This window comes from Daktulosphaira vitifoliae, unplaced genomic scaffold (genome assembly GCF_025091365.1).
Source record: "Daktulosphaira vitifoliae isolate Bord-2020 unplaced genomic scaffold, ASM2509136v1 Scaffold_4, whole genome shotgun sequence".
Lineage (NCBI taxonomy): Eukaryota > Metazoa > Arthropoda > Insecta > Hemiptera > Phylloxeridae > Daktulosphaira > Daktulosphaira vitifoliae.
In genome coordinates this window covers 16341398-16361294 of record NW_026099575.1, presented here as the reverse complement: position 1 = coordinate 16361294, position 19897 = coordinate 16341398, and the positions used below count along the sequence as shown (strand labels likewise).

The window sequence follows — 19897 nt, the reverse complement described above, 5'->3', positions numbered from 1 at the left end:
TATAACAGATACATATTAAAAAACAAATTAATGCGAGAATTATGACTGATATTTTTTTTGTATCTAAATATAAATATATTACACTTGATACTTAAAAATTGTAACTGAAAAAATCCGTGATATATTGTACTTCATTAGTAATAAAAAACAATCCAAATATTTTGGATTTAAATAAAATAAGTGGCATCATTGTTAAGATTTTACCTGAAACAACATTATAAAATTATAACGTAACAAAATCTTAAATTTAAATTAAAACAGTATGTTTCTATTTATTAACTTAAATCTCAATAATAAAATATGTTATTATTATTTTATACATTTTCTAATTAAGGTAACTTAAAAATCAATAATAAAAATAAACAGAATAAATAAAGAATTAAAACTTAATTGCATTAAATATAAATGCAAACAATTTTATTTATTTGCTACACAATATTATAACAAAAGAAGGAACTGTTGGATCCAATTATATGGGTTTCAAAGACCTCCTTATAAAAGGATCATATATAAACAGTATACATATACATAGAAACAAATAATTTATAATCAATCAGTCACATATTTAAAAATATACACTTTATATAAATGTCTTGTTCCAATTTTTTTCTTTTTCTTTATTTTAAATAATACATATTAAAATAAATATTTCTACTTAAAAAAGAAAAAAAAATGTCAAATATAATTGAGCTTTTACTCGTCCTGGCAATCAGTCTTGTAAAATAGCAGTAAGAGATATTTTAATATAGACTATTCACTGTCATCATCTGTACGACATAAGTCTAAAACTACCCTGTCAAACTCTTCCATTCGCTCATTAAAACTTTTTATCTGTTCAGCTATTTCAGATAAGTGATTATTGATATTTAAATGATCTGAGCGTAATTTGAGTGTAGGTGCACCAAGAAATTTTTGATAGAACATGGCCAATTCGATGTTAGGGTTTGAGTCAGAAAAGGCAGCTGGTTTAAATTGCAAAGGATTGATATCATAACTTCTTCTACGACAAAAATCTTCTGGTGATTGAAGTTTAACTGATTGACCCTAATTATAAAACAATTACATTAAATCAGATGGTAAAATCTTTCTACTGGTTTAAATTTTTTTTTTTCTTTAACTTAGGGTTTAATATGAGATGAGTCAACATGTTCTAAATATATGAAATTACTTTTGACCTACGATCTTAATTTTTTTTCCAAACAATTAAAAATTTTCCAAAAATATCTATGAATCGAAAAATAATTCAAAAATTTTTTTACATAAACTTGTAACCACGCATAATGTCAAAAAAAAAATTTGGATAAATATTTTATATGTAGAGTTTCATTATATATTTATAAAATGATTTGCAAGATAGTATATATGCTATTTTTGATCGATCATTTTAATCATATCAAATACCATTCAATTGCTTCTATTTTCAAAAATTTTTTTTTTGAAGACTGATTTCATGAAAGGTTTTCTTGTTTATTACATAAAATATTTTTTTAATTTTAAGATTTATAACTAAAACTATTTTTTTAATGAAAGTTTCAAACGAGTATTTTATGAAACCATCTTTATAAGTTACATAATCAAGGATAATCACTATAGTACATGAATATAATAAAGCTAAACTTTTTCACATCAAAAAATTTTGAAAAAAAAAAATATATATATATATCAAAATAAAAATGTGGTGGTCTAAGATTTATTTCATATGCAAGGAAATGTTGACTCATCATAAATAAAATTAATGGTTAATAGGAAAAATAATCTTAAAGTATGTTAGTTATTATTTAAATTACCAATTCTACCAAAATAAAATCATTGATGGCCTCATTACTAGATGTATTCATCGACTGATTGACTTGATTTTTAGTTTCCAATTCTGATAATATAACTTTATTGTTAACTTCATGTCTTGTACTAGAATTTTCAGTAATATTTGAAGGCAAAATATTGTTGTTCAGAGATTTAATAACTGTAGTATTATTATCACTAAATGAATCCTCCTGAGTTTTAGCTAATTGACTACTAGGAACCATATGTGGTGGCCAAAACTCTGCCTGTTTTCTTGGTTTTATAAAATTATCTCTTGGAAGTTCTGGGATACGATATAAATTTAATTTTTTCACTTTTTCTTCTAAACTTTCAGAAAATGCTCCAACAGTCCAGTCATCCATTATATAAGCTTTTCTGGTTGATTCAATACTGGAAATTAATTTTTTTTTTAATTTTTCAAGTTAGATATTAAAGCTAAAAATGCTTACATAGGTGTTTTGATTTGATTGTGCCTTGGACTATACTCTTTACGGAAGTGATCACTTTTAAGCATTATAGGATCTTGTTGCGATGTCAAAGTCATAGATGTACGATAACAAACTGTTACATGAATAGTACCAATAGGCATGGATACTTGACCAATTTGTAATTCTTTATATTCTTTTCCTAAATCAATAAACCATTTTAATTATTGTAAAAATAATTTAAACAAATTTAATAATTAAAATTATTTGTGCAAAAGACAATTTGTATATTATTAGGATAAAATTAGCCTTGAAAGATTCAAATATTATAATATTCCAATAGTTTAATCATATAAACATAAAAATATTAAGTAAAATGCAAAATAAGAAAATTAATACAAGGCTACTTGGGTATATATATTTATATACTATAAGCCTATAAAATAACAATGCAATTTAATCGCCAGAGCCTGAGTTGTTGTGTAATATGTCCTTTTTAAAACTTCGAAAAACAAATTTATTTGCAACAAATTGGATACATAGTCGTGACATTGAAACATTTATTAATGTTATATTATAGGGCATAACAATAACGTGATTTATGCTTATAAAAAAAAGAATTATACTAAAAAATATACTCGCTATTGTAATTTCAGTTGTTAAATTTAGTTGTTAAAAAATCCCAATTATGTAATATAAAATCATGTTTTATACTAATTATTAATTTAATTAATTTAATTAATAAAATTATACATAATACACGACAATGATACATATTAGTATTTGATTAATATTTCAAATAGGGTAATTTTTTGTTATCGATTCAAAACATTTTAATAGTGAAACAATTCTCAAAGTACAATGCAAATTTCATAACAGTTTATTATGAATAGAATATACTATTCAATTATTTGAAAATATTTTCATATATTTTGAGATAAGGAAGCAAATAGTTAAAACTGATAAAATTTACACATAAATAATATTTTCCAAATAGGATTAAAATTTAATTAAGTAATAATATAAATGATAAAATAATTAGGTCTTTAAAAACTGCAAATTATGAACAATAGTTTTTAAAACTAAAGACTTTTAATTTGTACAATAATTTTTCTATAGTTTTTATTTGAAAAAAAAATAAATATAGGGTCTGCTAAATGAATGAACACTATTTTGAATTTTTTGATAAGTATGAGTTTTAAAAGTATTAAAAAGTAAAAGTGATTATTTAGAATTCCATTAAAATTAAAATTTATTTAAAAAGTTTTTAACCTCAAAAACTAAGAAAAAAATGGTTAACTCGAAGATAACTAAAACAATTTATGTAAATAGGTGTGTATGTGTATTTTTCATAAAGGGTTATTAATTATCTATTTTATGAAATGTTAAATTAATAAAATATATTTGTAAGTATTTTTTTTTTATAAACTTATAAATAATTATTGTAGATAACTTGATAATTAAATAAACAATAATAATTGTTGAGAACTTAATTATTGAGTATTAAGAAATGTATAATTTCACTATTATAATTATTTTAATAATTTAAAGTTTAAAATAATATTTTATAGTAAAATTGTTTTTATCTTAACATGGAAAAAGTAAAAAAAATAGTTTTATTTTACAGCTTAAGAATCACACACAATATACGTAATTTTATTACGTAAATTTTTTTATAATGAAGTTTGAAAAATTATGAGGAAAAATTTTGTTTAGAATTTATATTTTTAATGATGTATTAAATAAAATGACATAGCAATTTACAACTTGAAATGTAGTCCAATAATTTATTCTTTCTTTAGAGGTTATGGTTATGAAATAACAATTAATCGTAAAAATCTACCAAATGTGTATAAGAAAAATATTACTGTCTCACAATTAAAATAATTAAACACATTAGGGTTCATTGAATAAAATTATTTTGATGTGAAAACATTTTATGCGGCGTCGAGACATTTCCGTTTGAAGAGTGAAAATTTTCAAGTGTCACCTTTTTTTTTGCTTAACGCTGCAATCCCAACAGGTGTTTATATTGGTTGTTAAGTAGAACGCACTAAATATACCCTCTGTGTACGTCAATACTTTTATTATTTTAATTTATACTTATTCTATATGTTTATTGATTTAGATAAATATTGAAATAAATAAATATGAATATTTTATGATTATATAAAATTAAAAGTACCTAACACTCTAAAACAAGTAAAACTTCCGAACAAAAAACTGATTTTTAAAATTAAAAATATCACCATCAAATGATGAGAAATTGAAACAGATAATTATAATTATTTATTGCAATCAAAGACAAAACATTGATTTTACTTATTTATTCGTTAAATATTTGTTGCTAGATACATGTATGTTTTCACATATTAAGAAAGTTGTTCGCGATGCTTTCATCTCTTGTTTTTAATTTATTAAGATTAGAAAATAAAATATTTATAATTCTATAAAATGACATTTTGTTGTAAAGCTTTAATCGAGTTTTTGCTTAAATAAAATTTAAAATTTACTATGAATGTGTTAAAGCTTTCACGGATTGTCTTGTTGCTTGAAGTGCTTGGAGGATATATCCATGTTTGCAGTTGAGTCCGAAACGTCAGAACTCAACTTAAAATTTACTTTTATAAATAAGTCACCGTACCAATTTAAATAGTTTTGTTATATAGGTAAATAGTTTACAAAGAAACTTTATCTTACAGATTAATAATTTTTCTAATATTAATAGCTATGTACAAACACAAATATTACATTTTTTAATTTTTCACAGAATTTTATAAAAATATGTATCAATTTATAATTGTGAGATAATCCTTAAAGAAGCTATACTAAATATTTTACACTTTTTTTTTTGGACATACGACATCTGTGTGAGTAGGTTTAGTTAGAAAATTAAAACAGTATTATGTTTAGGGATCTAATTTAATTTTCATAATTAAAATTTTTCTTTTTTAATAATTAATGAGCACTTAGCCTTTTAAACCCCTAATTTTTAGCTTATGTAAGATTAGGAATCAACGTTCAAAATTACAAACAAAATTAGCTTAAATATGATAGCAACAAAATATGATGATCAGTGCAATATAATAATTGAATGCCATCATGCAGAATAAAACTGACTTTTTTTGATACTAATAATGAGAACTATGTAGTTATTAAAAATTTTTTTTTTTTTTTTGGAGTGTTAATTTACTTTTAGCATAACATCATTCAATTATTGTACATATATTTTTTAAATAATTCAATGTCACAAATTTAAAATACGTTACAAGTACTTCTTATTTATCTATTGGTAATTTATTTAAGTGTTACACACTTTTTTATTGATATACTACATACAATTGTCAATCAATGAATGATACACAATTATAAAATAGAGCTAACTCGAACGCATGCAAGTAACACAAACAAATTGTTATAAAGAGTAGAATGTGTGGAATGTACTAGAATAGTTCAGTAAGACGTTCAACATTAATATTTTAACGTATACCATTTATATTGTTTTGCTATTATGCTGTGGCTAGAACTACTTTGTTACATGAATATTGTGAACGTACTCAGTATCAATCTATAAAAAAAACAAGTTTTTAGGAAGGGAAGTCGCACTAATACTCGGTAGTTTATCAGTATTAATAATTTATAAGGTTCCTATTAATAGTTTTATATTTTAATAATACGAATATCAGTTTTTTTTAAATCAAGACTAGAACACAATTTTGATGACACATTTTCAACAATTTTTTAACATATTAAATTTTATATTTAATAATATTTAAAAAGTTACATAATATTAAAATATATTAATGCATAGTTAAACACTAACTTTTAAAAAATGCTTAAAAATAGTTTACTTATGCTTTAAAACAATATACTACTGTTGTAATGGTTTTGTCTAAAATACAAATACAAGTATCCAATAAGAAAATAGTTAAATTCTGTCAAATAGTTATATTTAAATTTATACATATAATATAAAATTTATGAATACAATGCGATTCCTTAGACTATTTTGATTTAATGTGATACCAAATTAGAATTGTTTTTGCAGGTATTTTCATTATGTTAGAAAATAGTTTTTTAGATAAAATGATTTTAGTTATCGAAAGCTAATTAGTGATTTTGATACAGGAATTGTATTATTCAATTGTATTTTGATCAACATTTTATAACGTATTTTTTAACCTTTACAAAAAAAAAAAAAAATAGTTTCAATTATTACGATAATATACGTACTTTACTATTTGTTTAACATTGAAGTGCATACGTGTCATATATCATATATTTGTTTACGTAATAGTGTAGTATGTATAATTAATACTCTACACAAGGTAAAAAAACACGATATAATTTAATTGAGAATCATGACAACTTAAAATCTGTATTCGTTGATTTTAATAACATATGACTCAATATAAACTTTAAAACAGATTATTAAATAAAGATAATAAGTTGACTATAAAAAAAAAAAAAATATTTAGACAACAGAATACAAATTATTTTGATAATTATTCAGTATTCGCTAGGGAAAACAATTTTTAATGTATTATACATAAATTATTTATACCATCATATTAAATAATGCAATTAATTGTGAATTGTTAATTTTTAATTGAATATTTTTTTGAATTTTATTACCTTCAACTTATTACGACACTGAAACTAAGTAACAAGGACGGTCACAGCGGGCAGTTGTGAATCGTGTACCAAATAATTAAAATATTTACTTACTAATTATGTCTTAAAGAACGTATAGTAAAAAAGTTATTTATTTCCAATAAATTTCCTCGAATAGTATAAATGAAAACTAACTGTGATATTGAAACATAGGCGCTTTTTTGTGATGTTAATGATAGAATATTGTAAATTTTATGAGCATTATGGAAAATAAGTTTCCTAATCCTTTGGAATAAAGTATATATTATATATATATATATAAAATATTTCTATAATTATTTTTACTTGCCAAAAAAAAGTATTTCTTTCCAACTATCACACATCTGTAATATTTTAGCTTCGATGCGAAGCTAAGTCGGTATTCATTTTACTATGATGTGTTTTTTTTTTATTTTTTTTTTTGTGTGTGTCTGTTACCACTCAATCTCAGCTCTCACTGGACCGATTTTTATGAAAAATACGTCAAAAGATCACAAATTGTATCTAGTCGAAGACATTACCCTCAAAAATTGAAAAAAATTACCTCGTTCACCGTTGATGAGGGAAATCCCCAAAATTACAATTTTAAAAATTGGTAGCTTTCCACAATTTTCCAATTTTTTTGTCTTAAAACTGACATAACTTTTTAAAAAATGAACAAATCAATAAAAACTTTTTTTTTATAGATACCTTATGTATTTCACTATCATTTGATATATTTTTGTGAACATTTGATCCTTTAACTGCCCATAGGGAGGGTTTCAATATGGCAACTTTTTCAACTTAATTTTTGAAAATGTTCCGGAAATACTGACACTTGTATATATACCTTAAATTGAAGCTTATGTAATATTCTTTAATTTGAGGAAAAAAAATTGACAGCTGGACTTGTCTTCATGGTGAAAATGACAATCGTATTCAAAAATAGCGTATTTTTGTGTTATAATTCTGGGTTTTGTATTTTATTTTATTTTAAAATAACTGACAAGGGGAGTACTGATTTTCATAAATATTATATAAATCAAATTGATATAGCATAGAAAGTTATACTTATTAAATTTGTTTTGCTTTTTTTAAGTCGAGAAAAATAACTTTGAAATTTGAACTAGCTTAAATTGGCATTTTTTTTCAAGCGACGGAAGCGACATAAGGTTCCAACCCACGTATGGCAAGGAATTTTTTGCATTTTTTTCTTAATTCCTTTTAAGTTAGAATACATTTTCAACTCCTTTGATTTTTATCTCATTTAGATTCAATAACTTCAATAAATATCAAGGATCCCATCACTGTAGTCGCCCCTTGTGAGAAGAAATTTCTTATTCATATTAAAATTATTTTACTATATTTTAGGTTTTAGCTTCGATGGAAAACTGAGAAGGTATTTTTTTGTGACTATCATTTATTTTCTCTGCTCTAACTTGACCTACTTTATTCGACGTAACGTCAAATGATTACAATTAGTTGAAGATACTACCCTCAAAAATTGAAAAAAAAATTCTAATATATCAATTAAACAGTTACTTATCCCATGTTCTCCATGCAGACAATTAAAATTATAATTGCATAATTCAATTGTAGAATCTTTTTAAATACCAAAAGTTAATTAGAAATAATATTATTAATTGGTAATTATAAAAATTGCTGATTGCATATTAATCTTTACGATAAAATTTTTTTAATTCTCATAAAATTTCCTATTTATTTATGTCAATTTAAAACTTGCAAATCGAGCTAAAAGTTATAGTAATAAATTAATTTTTTTTACTATAAACTTTCACAAAAATCAACTTTAAAGGATTAAAAAAATTAATTAAATATGTAATTTTCCTTATTTTTAACATATTAATAATCAAAATAAATATTAATTTAAAACAATTTTTTTTGTTTTTAATTATTTTTTCAAATGTAAATACTTATTTTTTAATATTAAAACTTAGAAGTGAGAGTAAAAGTCTTGTTGCACATTTGAAAACATCGCAATAAGTTTAGTTAGCTTTGATGTGAGGCTGAGAAGGTATTAATTTTAGTTTTAAATCAACAGAAAAGTTGATTTAGAAAAGTATATTTTTGTTTCTGATGAATGTTCCTTGTAGTCCAGTGTATAAAACTTATAAGTAACAAACATTTTTTTATTGAAAAGTATTGCATCAAGCTCTTTAAATTTTTATACGCGTTAAAAGTAAAGAAATATGCAACTACTTTATTATTTTTATAATATGTCTGTAAAAATTACAATATTAAATTATTGAATATCAATTTCATACTAAATTTAATTACTATAATTATTATTTATTCATATATTATAATTATAAATCAAATAACTAATCGGGATAAAAATAAGGGAATAAGAGTTATTGTTGCTTTTGAAATAATCTACCAAATTCTTAAAATTAAACACTACCTACATTTGCATCGAAACGTTTCTTATGATAGTGATTTTAATCGCAGTCTGATTAAATCTATACAGGATCCAACTATGCCACGTTATTACTGTGCCGCAACCCTACTGTACTAACGTTTTTTTACAAGAACATATCTTGACTAAACTGCAATTTTAATATGCATGCGCCCTTGAGTAATTTAGTCTATCACATATAATATCTGTAATAACGTAATCTAATAGATAGTATAAAAGTCAAAATACTATATTATATTATCCGAATAAAAAACAATACAGAGAATATTTATAAATCTGACAAATATTGTAATAACATTTAAAATGGTGTCTAAAAAGTCTAATTAAAAAGAAAACCGTAACACTAATAATAATATGACAAAAAAAACTTACCAAGAGTGTGAACCTCAGGTTCTCCTGCGTAAATTCTATGATGAATTTGAAAGGAATCTTGCGATTGTTGTCTAGAGTATCGATATGCAGGTATCACTCGAGACACTGATACTAGAGATTTAAGTAGTACCCCTAAACGATTGTATAAAGTGTAAACTAAATGTCGTGAGCAAAAAGGGTCAAATGCACTTTCGGGTATTAGACCGATACTCCATGTTTCTAAAGTCATTGTGTCTCCATCGACAGTTTTTAGAAATATTTCAATACATAAAGGAACAGAATCGCCAAGACCATTACTTAGTGCCAATTTTGTTTCCGCGATAACGTCTGGAAATTCTTTTATTGCGACATTCATCTGAAAGAATAAAAAAAAAAAAAAGTATAATAATAGTTTGGTATTTTACCAGTTTTAATAAATTTATTATTTTCAATATACAGTTTTTTTTTTTACAAAATATTAGTTTAATATTCAACTTAGTACTTTATTTATATATTTATATATTGTTTCGACGGGATAATTGTCAAGTCATAAATTTGATTAATCTGATTATTGATATTAAAATTAGTTAACTTTATAATGAATGAAGTATTTTTTTTATAGTGATATAAATATATTTTTTCAATGTTACAATCTCTTGAAATAATTTTTAACTACCGGGTACATTAATTACCAGTCTGTTAACTTATGAGTGTTATTAGAGAAACAATTTTGACAGGCACACCTAAACTCAGAATAATTATATTTATAATAGATATAATAATGACAGATACGCATATACAGTGACGTACACAGGGAAAACCTATATTAGAACATTGACACTAATTAAGAATATCTTAATGCTAATATTTATTTTTCCTATAAAGATTATTATTATTTTTGAACTCTTCTTAAACAAGGTATGTGAAAGATATTATTCAGTATTTTTTTAATAAATATTTCGGTTGGAAAATTACTTGACTTCCCAAACTACTTCCACTAATTTTTATTAAAGACTAAGAATTAGTTTGTTTGTCAAGCTAATATGAAATTGGCTATCATGAGAAACTTGGTATTAAATGTTCAAAAGTAGAGCAGTTCTTAAAATTTAAGTATTAAAATTAATTTAAGGTATTATCAGGTTGTCATTGGACTCGCAATGTTAGATCGACTTGGTTAGGGTGTACGTCTTACGGGTTATTACAAAGAGAGGGAGGAGAGCACGGATGGGTGATATATAGAAACACAGATCGTTTGGTACCGTATCAAAACAACACCTGGAAATCGTGAAACAAAATCAAATACAGAAAAAACACAAAAGCTCACAAAGATTATTAAAATTAGTTATGATGCTAGTACAGATGTTTTTAAGAGCTTTGCTATTGCACTAGAGTATTGTGTAGCAGAGTATTGCGCATTCGTCTGAGTGAAAAGTTGCAAAACAATGGACACTCAATTTCATTAAACTATGCGGATCATTACAGGTACATCCAAGTTTATACATACTCAACAGCTCTAATTGAGCTACATTTGGAAAGGAATGAGTGCACTTAAAGAATATTAAACATCATTAAGTATAGACGAAACTTCTCTTTATTCAAAAATATTACGGAGTACCCGTTAAAGACGATGAAATTCAGACAACTCATATGGGAAACGAAATTTTTAATGGAATTCCTTAGCGACGATACTTGAAAAAAACTATGGAAATCATTTGGCGTACAAAATAGTTTTTTGATAGACAACCCTTAACAGAATTAAAACTGCAAAAGGCAAATGTAGAAATAACTGTATAAATGGAGTATGTCAGAATGATCATACTAGGAATGTGGAGAGGAACACACGAAAAACTTTATAAAGTAGAAATTGAAACCGATTACATGGATGAAAAAATTAAAATTGTAAATGTGATCATTAATTCTAGCACTATGTAAATTTTAGTTATGCTGCATGTCATATATGGCATGCAATAACAATAATGACTATATGGTAACATAAGATAAAAATGTTTTTTTTTCTGGCAAATTATTCAAATAATGAATTTTTACCAGTAATAATTGTTCATTTGTTGCATGTTATTTTTTACAGTATTACAAAAGAAAAAATTTTTATATCATATTAATACCCAACATTTTTAACTACGTTTAATAAAAAATAAATAAAATATTAAATTATAAACAGTTTTAACGTGAAACTTTTCTTTATAGGTTTAATAGTTCGTCTGCATTATTTAAATAAACAAATTAAACTGATTAATATTAAACAATTTAGAAAAAAACCTATCCCATAAAATGTTTTGAAAATGAAATAAATAAAAATTAAATTGAAAAAATAACTAGGGCATGAAAATATAAACAACTGAGAGATTTGTACAAAACACTTGTCTAGACAATATGTCACATAAAAATGACAAGACATATTTACATTGTTTGGCATTCTAAAATATAAAAATGGATATTTTATAAAATAAATATAAAAATAAAACTGATATTGAAAATTTTTGTCAAGAATTTTTTTTAAAATAATGTATAAAATATTGAGCAAAATTTTGAATTTATTATTACAAAGCTCTAATTTAAATTGAGAAAACACAAAAAATAAAACATTTTTTATTATACTAAATTTATGTTAGGTCGGGTGTGTGTATTTGTGTGGGGGTGGTCATGATTCACTCCTAAACAAAATTGCTGACTCAACAAAAAATAATTGCTAATTAATGCACTACCATTCTAGAAATATTTGTAAAATTTCTCTGATGTTAGCTGACTTATATTATTTTAAACATTTTATCGATTTACATTAAACAAATTTTAATTGCTTGAATTTCTATAATATTATTAAATAAAAGAGATTTTTTAATTCAATAATATGTTACAGAATCAGTATAGTATCTTAACTAAACTAAATAGTTATAATTTTAAATATAAATATAGTTTACTTAACTAATACTGCTGTACTTATAAAATAGGTCTCATTAAACAGAAATCAAAAACATTATCCTATGAAAGGCATATAAAAACTAACATATATTATACAGTATCAAATGAGGGTAGATTAATTCTACGATTTTTTAATATTTTTTTATTTATTTTGAAATATTAATTTCATTTTTATTAAAATTAAGGACCCCCTCAATGAATTATTTTAAATATTATCTAGTAAAAATGTATAAAATTTATTACTTGTATAAAAGGTATATTGTTTTTCAGGACATTAGTTAATTAATAAAATAAATCTCAATTCTACAAAAAAAAGTTTCAGAAAAAGATTTCATAAACAGTTGTTTCTTATAAAAAAAACTTGGGATTAAAAAATATAACAATTTTTGAAAACTATTTTTTGTTGAATCTTTATTGTTATATTAATGTATAAATACGGAAACTATCTATACAAATTTAGTTTAATTAAAACATTGAATAATTAATTATGAAAATAGATAGTGAACCACATTATTTTGAAACATAAATGAATGTAGCATGGATATATTTTTAAACAATGATGCTCATTATGTTGATATGATTCAAGGTTATAAACTGTTAATTTAAAATTTTAGTCAAGATAATTTTTATCCTTCTTAAAAAAACAACCAGATTAGAATTATAAGGTAAACAACAGTTAATTATTAATATTAAAATACAATACTCTAGACTTGTTGTTTATGAGTATTTAATATTAAGTCATTTTTAATACTGCTTAATTATTAACATTAGCAAAAATATAAAGGCAAGATAGTGATTTTTCTAGGTAGAATTAAAGAAAAGAATTGATACAATTATTTTAATAATATTGTACTAAGAACATAGATATTAAGCAGCAATAGCCTATTGTAATAGATGAATTTTTATTTTATTTTCATAAAATTAATTTCCATACTTCATACATAAAATAGCTTAATAAGGCTTAAATATGCTGATTACATAAATGAATCAACAAAATACAAAATAACACATTGAAATTATTATTTTCAATTGTTAAATTATTTTCCTATAACTCAAGTATTCAGAATTAAAAAAAATTAATCTATAATTTTAATTACTATCTAATAAAATCCAAAAATTAATAATATGATTAACAGCAAAAAGTGAGATATTCTAATAGTTATCTAAGTTATATATACAACAAATAAAATTTGATAGTTACTTAAGAGTTTAAACAACATAAAAACAAAGGTAGAGTAATTTTCAATTATATTACTCTCATAAATAGTCTAATATGTATTATTTATGAACAATGTCTAATGATAGGTTATTAGATTTTAAATAGGTTTCTTTTTTAAAACCGATTAATAAATATTTTTATTATATAATTACAAAAAATGGTAAATTAATGGTTAAAAGGTAAAAAAGAACCAAGCATTTTAAGAATTACTAATTATACTACTTTTAAAGGTAAAAATATTTTATTTTTACTTTCTCAAAGAGTAATCTCTTATACAAATTTTGCAGGAAGATAGTCAGATTAACACAAATCTTTTTATAAGTAATATCATTGTATTACACCACAACATTTTTATCTTTACATAGATCCAAAAATTTAAGGACTAATTATTTTTAATAATATAGTTAAATGTTATGTCCTAGTACTACTACTGGTCCCTACGTAGTTATCTACCTAAATAAGAAATTGAATTGTAATACTTACTGAGCTGTTTTGACTTGAACAACTTGTATGTAATTTTTCACCCATTCTTGATTGCACAATTATTTGAGCTGATTTCATTGTCATAAGTTTTGTTAATTGCTCCATTTCTTGTTTTTCTTTTTCAGCCGATTCAGATAAAGTACGTGTATCAACCATCTTGAAATTGTGTTTTATTGACGCAGTCATAAGAATATCTTACTGTTGTTACTATATTAATAAAATAAAGAATTGTCTTCTGAATGAACTTTGAAATTGTAACTGTATAGATTTTTTTTGAATGTCATGTCTAAATTGAATTTCCATAACTATTGTGATCTAGAATATTAAATAGACAATTATAGAGATTATTTAAATACTAAATATAAACATATACATGCAAGATATTATATAAGTAATTTAATCAAGTAATACAATCATTTAAATTAGGACTATTAAAAATGTATCTACAATTTGTTAGTAATCTTTTTGTGGCTTTTTTAGTTAAGTATTTTATAGTTTTAATTTTAAATAAATAAAATTCAAAGTAACCTTGTAGCAGATACTCAAACACTAAAGGAAAATCTACAACTATAAAAATTGTAAAGTGCATATAAATATTTCCAGTGAAAAAGTTATTTTCTGAATATCTTTTTTAAAAACATCACAACCATTTTTAATTTAACCCATAAGAATTTGAATTGGATGTTAGAGTCTACAAAGCAACTAAATTAAATTATACAAATAGGATTAATGGAGAATAATGCAAAGGAACATATTTAATATTTTCAAAGTTATAAAAATAAGTTAGCCAAATTGTATAAATGCTAGTGAGTTCTTCAACATTTTTTTTCTGAATAAAGTTTTGTTTTTTATGGACAAAATTGTTTTAAAAAGTAGTTAAATCAGAAACAATTTTTAATATATTAACTTTGTTCGTAAAACAATAGGATTTTTATACATTTTTATAAATCCCAAACATATATGCTTAAATATATATTTAGATTACTAGAGAACTGAAGTTTATCACCCCTCAAGAATTGTTAAATAGTTATTATCTGGAATTAGAATATTTGATATTTTTAGGAACTAGTCTTAAAAAGGCTCCAAAAATAAAACATTATGAGGATCAGGTTCTATTAGAGTACTTTTTTTTAAAGGATTCCATTTTAGAACCGGTGTTAGTTAAAAATAATTAGTTATTCTTAATTGTTATTTTTCATCCTCTTTTTTTTGAAAGTTTTACATTTTTTATTTTAAACACTTATAAAATGGTCTTAAAAATGACCCCTTGTTAAAAAAGTACCTTACAAATTAATCAACTTTCACTATTTTAATAGACTATTAACTAATAAAAATAATTATAAATATCAAATAATTTTTTAGTTATTTATAATATACATAAATATCCCTAAAAATATTGATGTAAAATTACTATCAAAAAATTAGAATATTCTTTTTTGCTGGTTTTTATTATATTTTACATTATTGCAAAATAGTTCTGAATTGGTCAACAACTAAAAATTGATCATCTTCAAATTTATCTATTTAGCTTTAAATAATTCAATCAGATGAAGTTTGAGATTTAGAATAAAAGTTTTTCTAATAAAATTTAAATTATTATCCAATTTTATTCTTTCGAGTTTACAAATATTTTAGAATTATATTTAGAAGTAACCAAATTTATACTTAACATTTAAACTAAGCCCAATTAAAGGTAATTATATGGATTTTTTTTGGCTGGGTGTTTTTGCTTACATTTTCACTATAACAATTTTTAGGAATTATTATTTTTGGCATTTGAACAACAAATTAAACATAAAAAAACTAAAATGTTTTTTTTTAATTTGTTTGATATTTTTGATATCAAGTGACTATCAATCAAGTAAAAATGATCATTATCAATCATAATTTTTCAATAAATATTCATTACTTCCAATAATTTTCAAGTTTGATTAAATATTTATAAAGAAATTATTTAGTTCTATTTTTTTTTTATTAATACTATATTCTTTCATAATTATCTATAGAATATTCCCATTACTGAGAAAATTCTCTAGAGAATATTCTTTCACAACATCTCTCTAACTCATGAATATAGTATTATAATTATATAATTTTTTATTACTTATTAATTTTTCATATAATCAGTGGGTTACAATATAAAACAGCTCATTTATCATACACAATTATGATTTCTACCACAAATATTATTTTGATAATAAAATATGGTACATAGATTATAAATTATATAAATGATAATTGTTTTTAATAATGTTTCGATACTTAAAATAAATAATTTGATCTTTTTGTTAGGATCTTCATTAGAAATGGCTTTTTAACCAGTTTTTATAAGCTCCTTTTTAAAAGGTTCCAACTCCTGTCAATTATTAAAGGGCTTTAATTATCAGAAAAATAAATGGAAAGAAACCAAGAGGACGCCCAAGGAAATTATATTCTGAACATATCTTGGAACTCATGAACTGTGCGTCTTTCATTTCACTGCAAAATTTAGAGTCAGATAGGAAATGTGATTTCTATGACCAAATTTATATTGATATTAAATTATTATAATGTAATAATAAACTAAGATAGTTAATAACAATTAGTTTTTCAAAAAATTTTTATATTCACATAATACAACACAACTTTTGAATACTCAACAATTCAGATAGAACATTTTATACTAAGAAAAAAATTATTATTTAAATTTAACCTAGTACCTAAGGACTGGGTCATTAAAGAATATGCCGTGCTCTTTTTTGTGATTTTGATGCCCCTAAAAAAAAAAAAGCTAGAAAAGATCATTTAATCCTAAGTTAATTAAATTTAATGTAACATGTTTATTATTTTCCAAGAGCCCACAACTCGAGTGCCAACATACCCTATGGCAAAAAGCTATATTTATCAATAATTTGTTTTGGTGATAAAATTTAAAATAAAATAAAATGATATTAGCCCAAGTAACCAATGAGTGTCTTTTTTTTTTTTAATCAAAAATAGCCATGCATTTCATTTCTTAATAATAAAAATGTTCATTATGCTTAAAGTAATAGATTGTATTTAAGTTATTGAAGGAAAAAAACAAAAGACATAACAATTTTGTCTATCTAATATTAACAGCATTAAATTCTTAAGAAGTAATTACAATTTTAATTTTAGTGCAATGAATTTTTTTTTTTTTTGTTCTTGAGTTAATTTTAAACAGTTAATAATTTTTGAACAATTTTCTCAAAATTAAATTTATTATTTTCTATATTATATTATTAGTTCTTACACTAACATTATAACGGTATGATATGGTATTGAAGAGAAACTTAAGTTTAAACATTTTTCAATAAAGAATTTAGATATACTTCATTTTTATCTTATAAAATTATATGTTATATTGATGGCTTTTAAATAATCAGTAGATTTGGTACCCATGAAATTACATTATTTAATTTTATAAATAATTACAGACTTATAACATGATCTGACTATGCATCCTAGAAAATAGTTACTATACTATTTATAGAAAATAATTTAGATCATCATACATTAAATACACTAGACAAATTTTCATTATCATTATTAAAAGAAATCAAATTATTTAAAAAATGAATATCAAATAAAAATAAACTTTGGTAATTATTGACCTAAATAAACTTGTTAAGTATAAAAACCATTCATATCAATGTCAAACAAGGGATAAAGTAATTATATTATTATTAGTAACGTTTACTTGTAAAACTGACCTGATTAGTCATCAAAATATCGCAAAATAGATAAACGATTTCACTTATTCTGTTACAATAATTCATGAAATTTTTTATTAAAATATATTTAACATATCACATAATTAAAAACAAGTTTTAACATAAAAATTAAAACTAGTTGCACAATACAATACATACATATTTGATACGTTAGAGCCAAGTAAGTGCTATTGAGGCGATTGAAATCAAACGAATATTAGGTCAGCACACATCGACTTTACATATAATGCGAACCGAAAATGTAAGTGTTTACAATTAAACTTTTCTTTTAATTTCGACACAATATGCGAAGAGACACGATATCTTAGCTATCAACGTATAACCTGCGATCGAGAACGTCCGCCGTATCACACGTCCGAGTAACAAGAGATCGATTTCCAAGAAGGTCGACCTGATATCACTTGCGAAATTTTCACTATTTTTAGAACTTATATTTTTTTGGCGAAACTATGGACGAACTTTGTCTAGACGGTTACGGGAAACATGCTGGTTAGCGCCAACGGCGACGACGCACGCATTTCACGTAAGCTGTACGACGTTGGGCGGGGTTGATCGGAACTAGGACTGGCGGGAACTCTGAGCACTGAAACACCACACTGCGGCCATACACTGTTATCTCAATTCTCGATTTCTGTACACGACGTAAACCAAGGAGTGGGAGCGTGTAGCCACGAACGGTGTTTGTAGTGGAGGGGATTTAGCGTGACGTGTTCGGAATGCCATAGCGATTATTTGCGGAGGAATACCGACCAATGATAAAACGATACGTCATACTGATAAATGTCCCACTGCAATCTCGCAGTCGCTGCATTAATGTTGCGCGTCGGAACTAAAAATAAACAATTTAATGATGAACAGTAGCATGTGGCGACGTGACTGATTTCATGCACGCTGCAATAACAACAACTGTTGCGCTACGATGTATTTTGCGGCAACGTACTTGATTAACCGGAAACTTAAAATGGACTGGGTAGCTATTGGGCGGGGGGGGGGCACATTAATTGTGGCGGCTCATCACCATCCAAATAATATTTGGAGATAATATTTATAATATTAGTCAATAAAAGTAAATTTTACCAACTGTTAATTACAGAGAACATTATCAAGGGGCAATTATCCTCATAGCCAAGTTCATCCGTGGCCATTGAAGTAAAATGTTGGGGGGCTTTTGAAGGTCGTACTTAAAGAAAATTTCGAATGGTGGGGCTAGGTCCACACTAGTGCAGCTAGAGTGATTTAATTTTCTTTGCCCAGGTGATCTAAGTTTTATTTAATATCCATTATGGGCCAGTAGAGACCTGAATATAAACAGTTGTGTGCTCATCGTGTAAGCACTACTGTTTTCAAAGCCAGTGTTAAGTGGACTCATAAAATGTGTAATTCTTAAATAATGACAAACAAAAACATCAAAATGCTCTAATGACTGGACAGTCATTAGATTTTGGGGCCCCCAAAACTTCAGGTCTAAATTATAATTATTAAAACGGGGTCTGTCCTAAATTTTAATCTTGAGAATGCCTTTAAATTAGATATTACTATTATTGACATCTTTCAATTAAAATCCTGTTCATAAGACCAGCTTATGATATCGTGAAGTCCAAATTTAACGAGTTCCTTATTAGTTATCGTTTTTGTTTTGTTTTATCCTTTAACGAAAAAATTTTAAGGTATGGGATCCCCATCATTTGGCTTACTTGTTCAATGCTACATCTTTGATTTTGTACATTTGTAGTATCTTACGTATTACTTATTTTAGCTTCGATGCGAAGTTGAGATGGTATTAAATTTACCATATGTTCTTTTTTGTGTCCGTTGCCACTTTTTCTCAGATCTTACTGGACCAATTTTGATGAACCATATGTCAAAAGATCACTAA

The 19897-nt window shown here is 24.3% G+C and overlaps 1 protein-coding gene across 3 annotated transcripts; it reads right to left on the bottom strand.

Annotated features, from left to right (window-relative positions):
- Window positions 1–372: 372 nt before the first annotated feature.
- Window positions 373–18654, bottom strand: LOC126903717 (autophagy-related protein 13 homolog). Of its 3 annotated transcripts, XM_050682126.1 has the most exons (7): window positions 18160–18654; window positions 18001–18049; window positions 14288–14602; window positions 9670–10024; window positions 2253–2430; window positions 1788–2193; window positions 373–1044 (listed from the first exon to the last, which is right to left on the bottom strand). In XM_050682126.1, exons 3-7 carry the CDS (start codon window positions 14471–14473, stop codon window positions 751–753), a joined length of 1419 nt encoding a protein of 472 aa, XP_050538083.1. In that variant the 5' UTR covers window positions 14474–14602; window positions 18001–18049; window positions 18160–18654; the 3' UTR covers window positions 373–750. The 3 variants fall into 3 exon arrangements, with proteins under 3 accessions (XP_050538083.1, XP_050538082.1, XP_050538084.1); XM_050682125.1 differs by lacking the exon at window positions 18001–18049 and having other exon boundaries at window positions 18160–18653; XM_050682127.1 differs by lacking the exon at window positions 18001–18049 and having other exon boundaries at window positions 1797–2193; window positions 18160–18647.
- Window positions 18655–19897: the final 1243 nt, after the last annotated feature.

Bases quoted from the DNA above. Each gene is read 5' to 3' on its own strand.
- LOC126903717 (XM_050682126.1), bottom strand. From the start codon at position 14,473: ATGACTGCGTCAATAAAACACAATTTCAAGATGGTTGATACACGTACT. The intron at 10,025-14,287 runs GTAAGTATTACA...TTATTCTTTCAG, and splicing joins GTTCAAGTCAAAACAGCTCA to ATGAATGTCGCAATAAAAGA. The intron at 2,194-2,252 runs GTAAGCATTTTT...ATTAATTTCCAG, and splicing joins AATCAAATCAAAACACCTAT to TATTGAATCAACCAGAAAAG.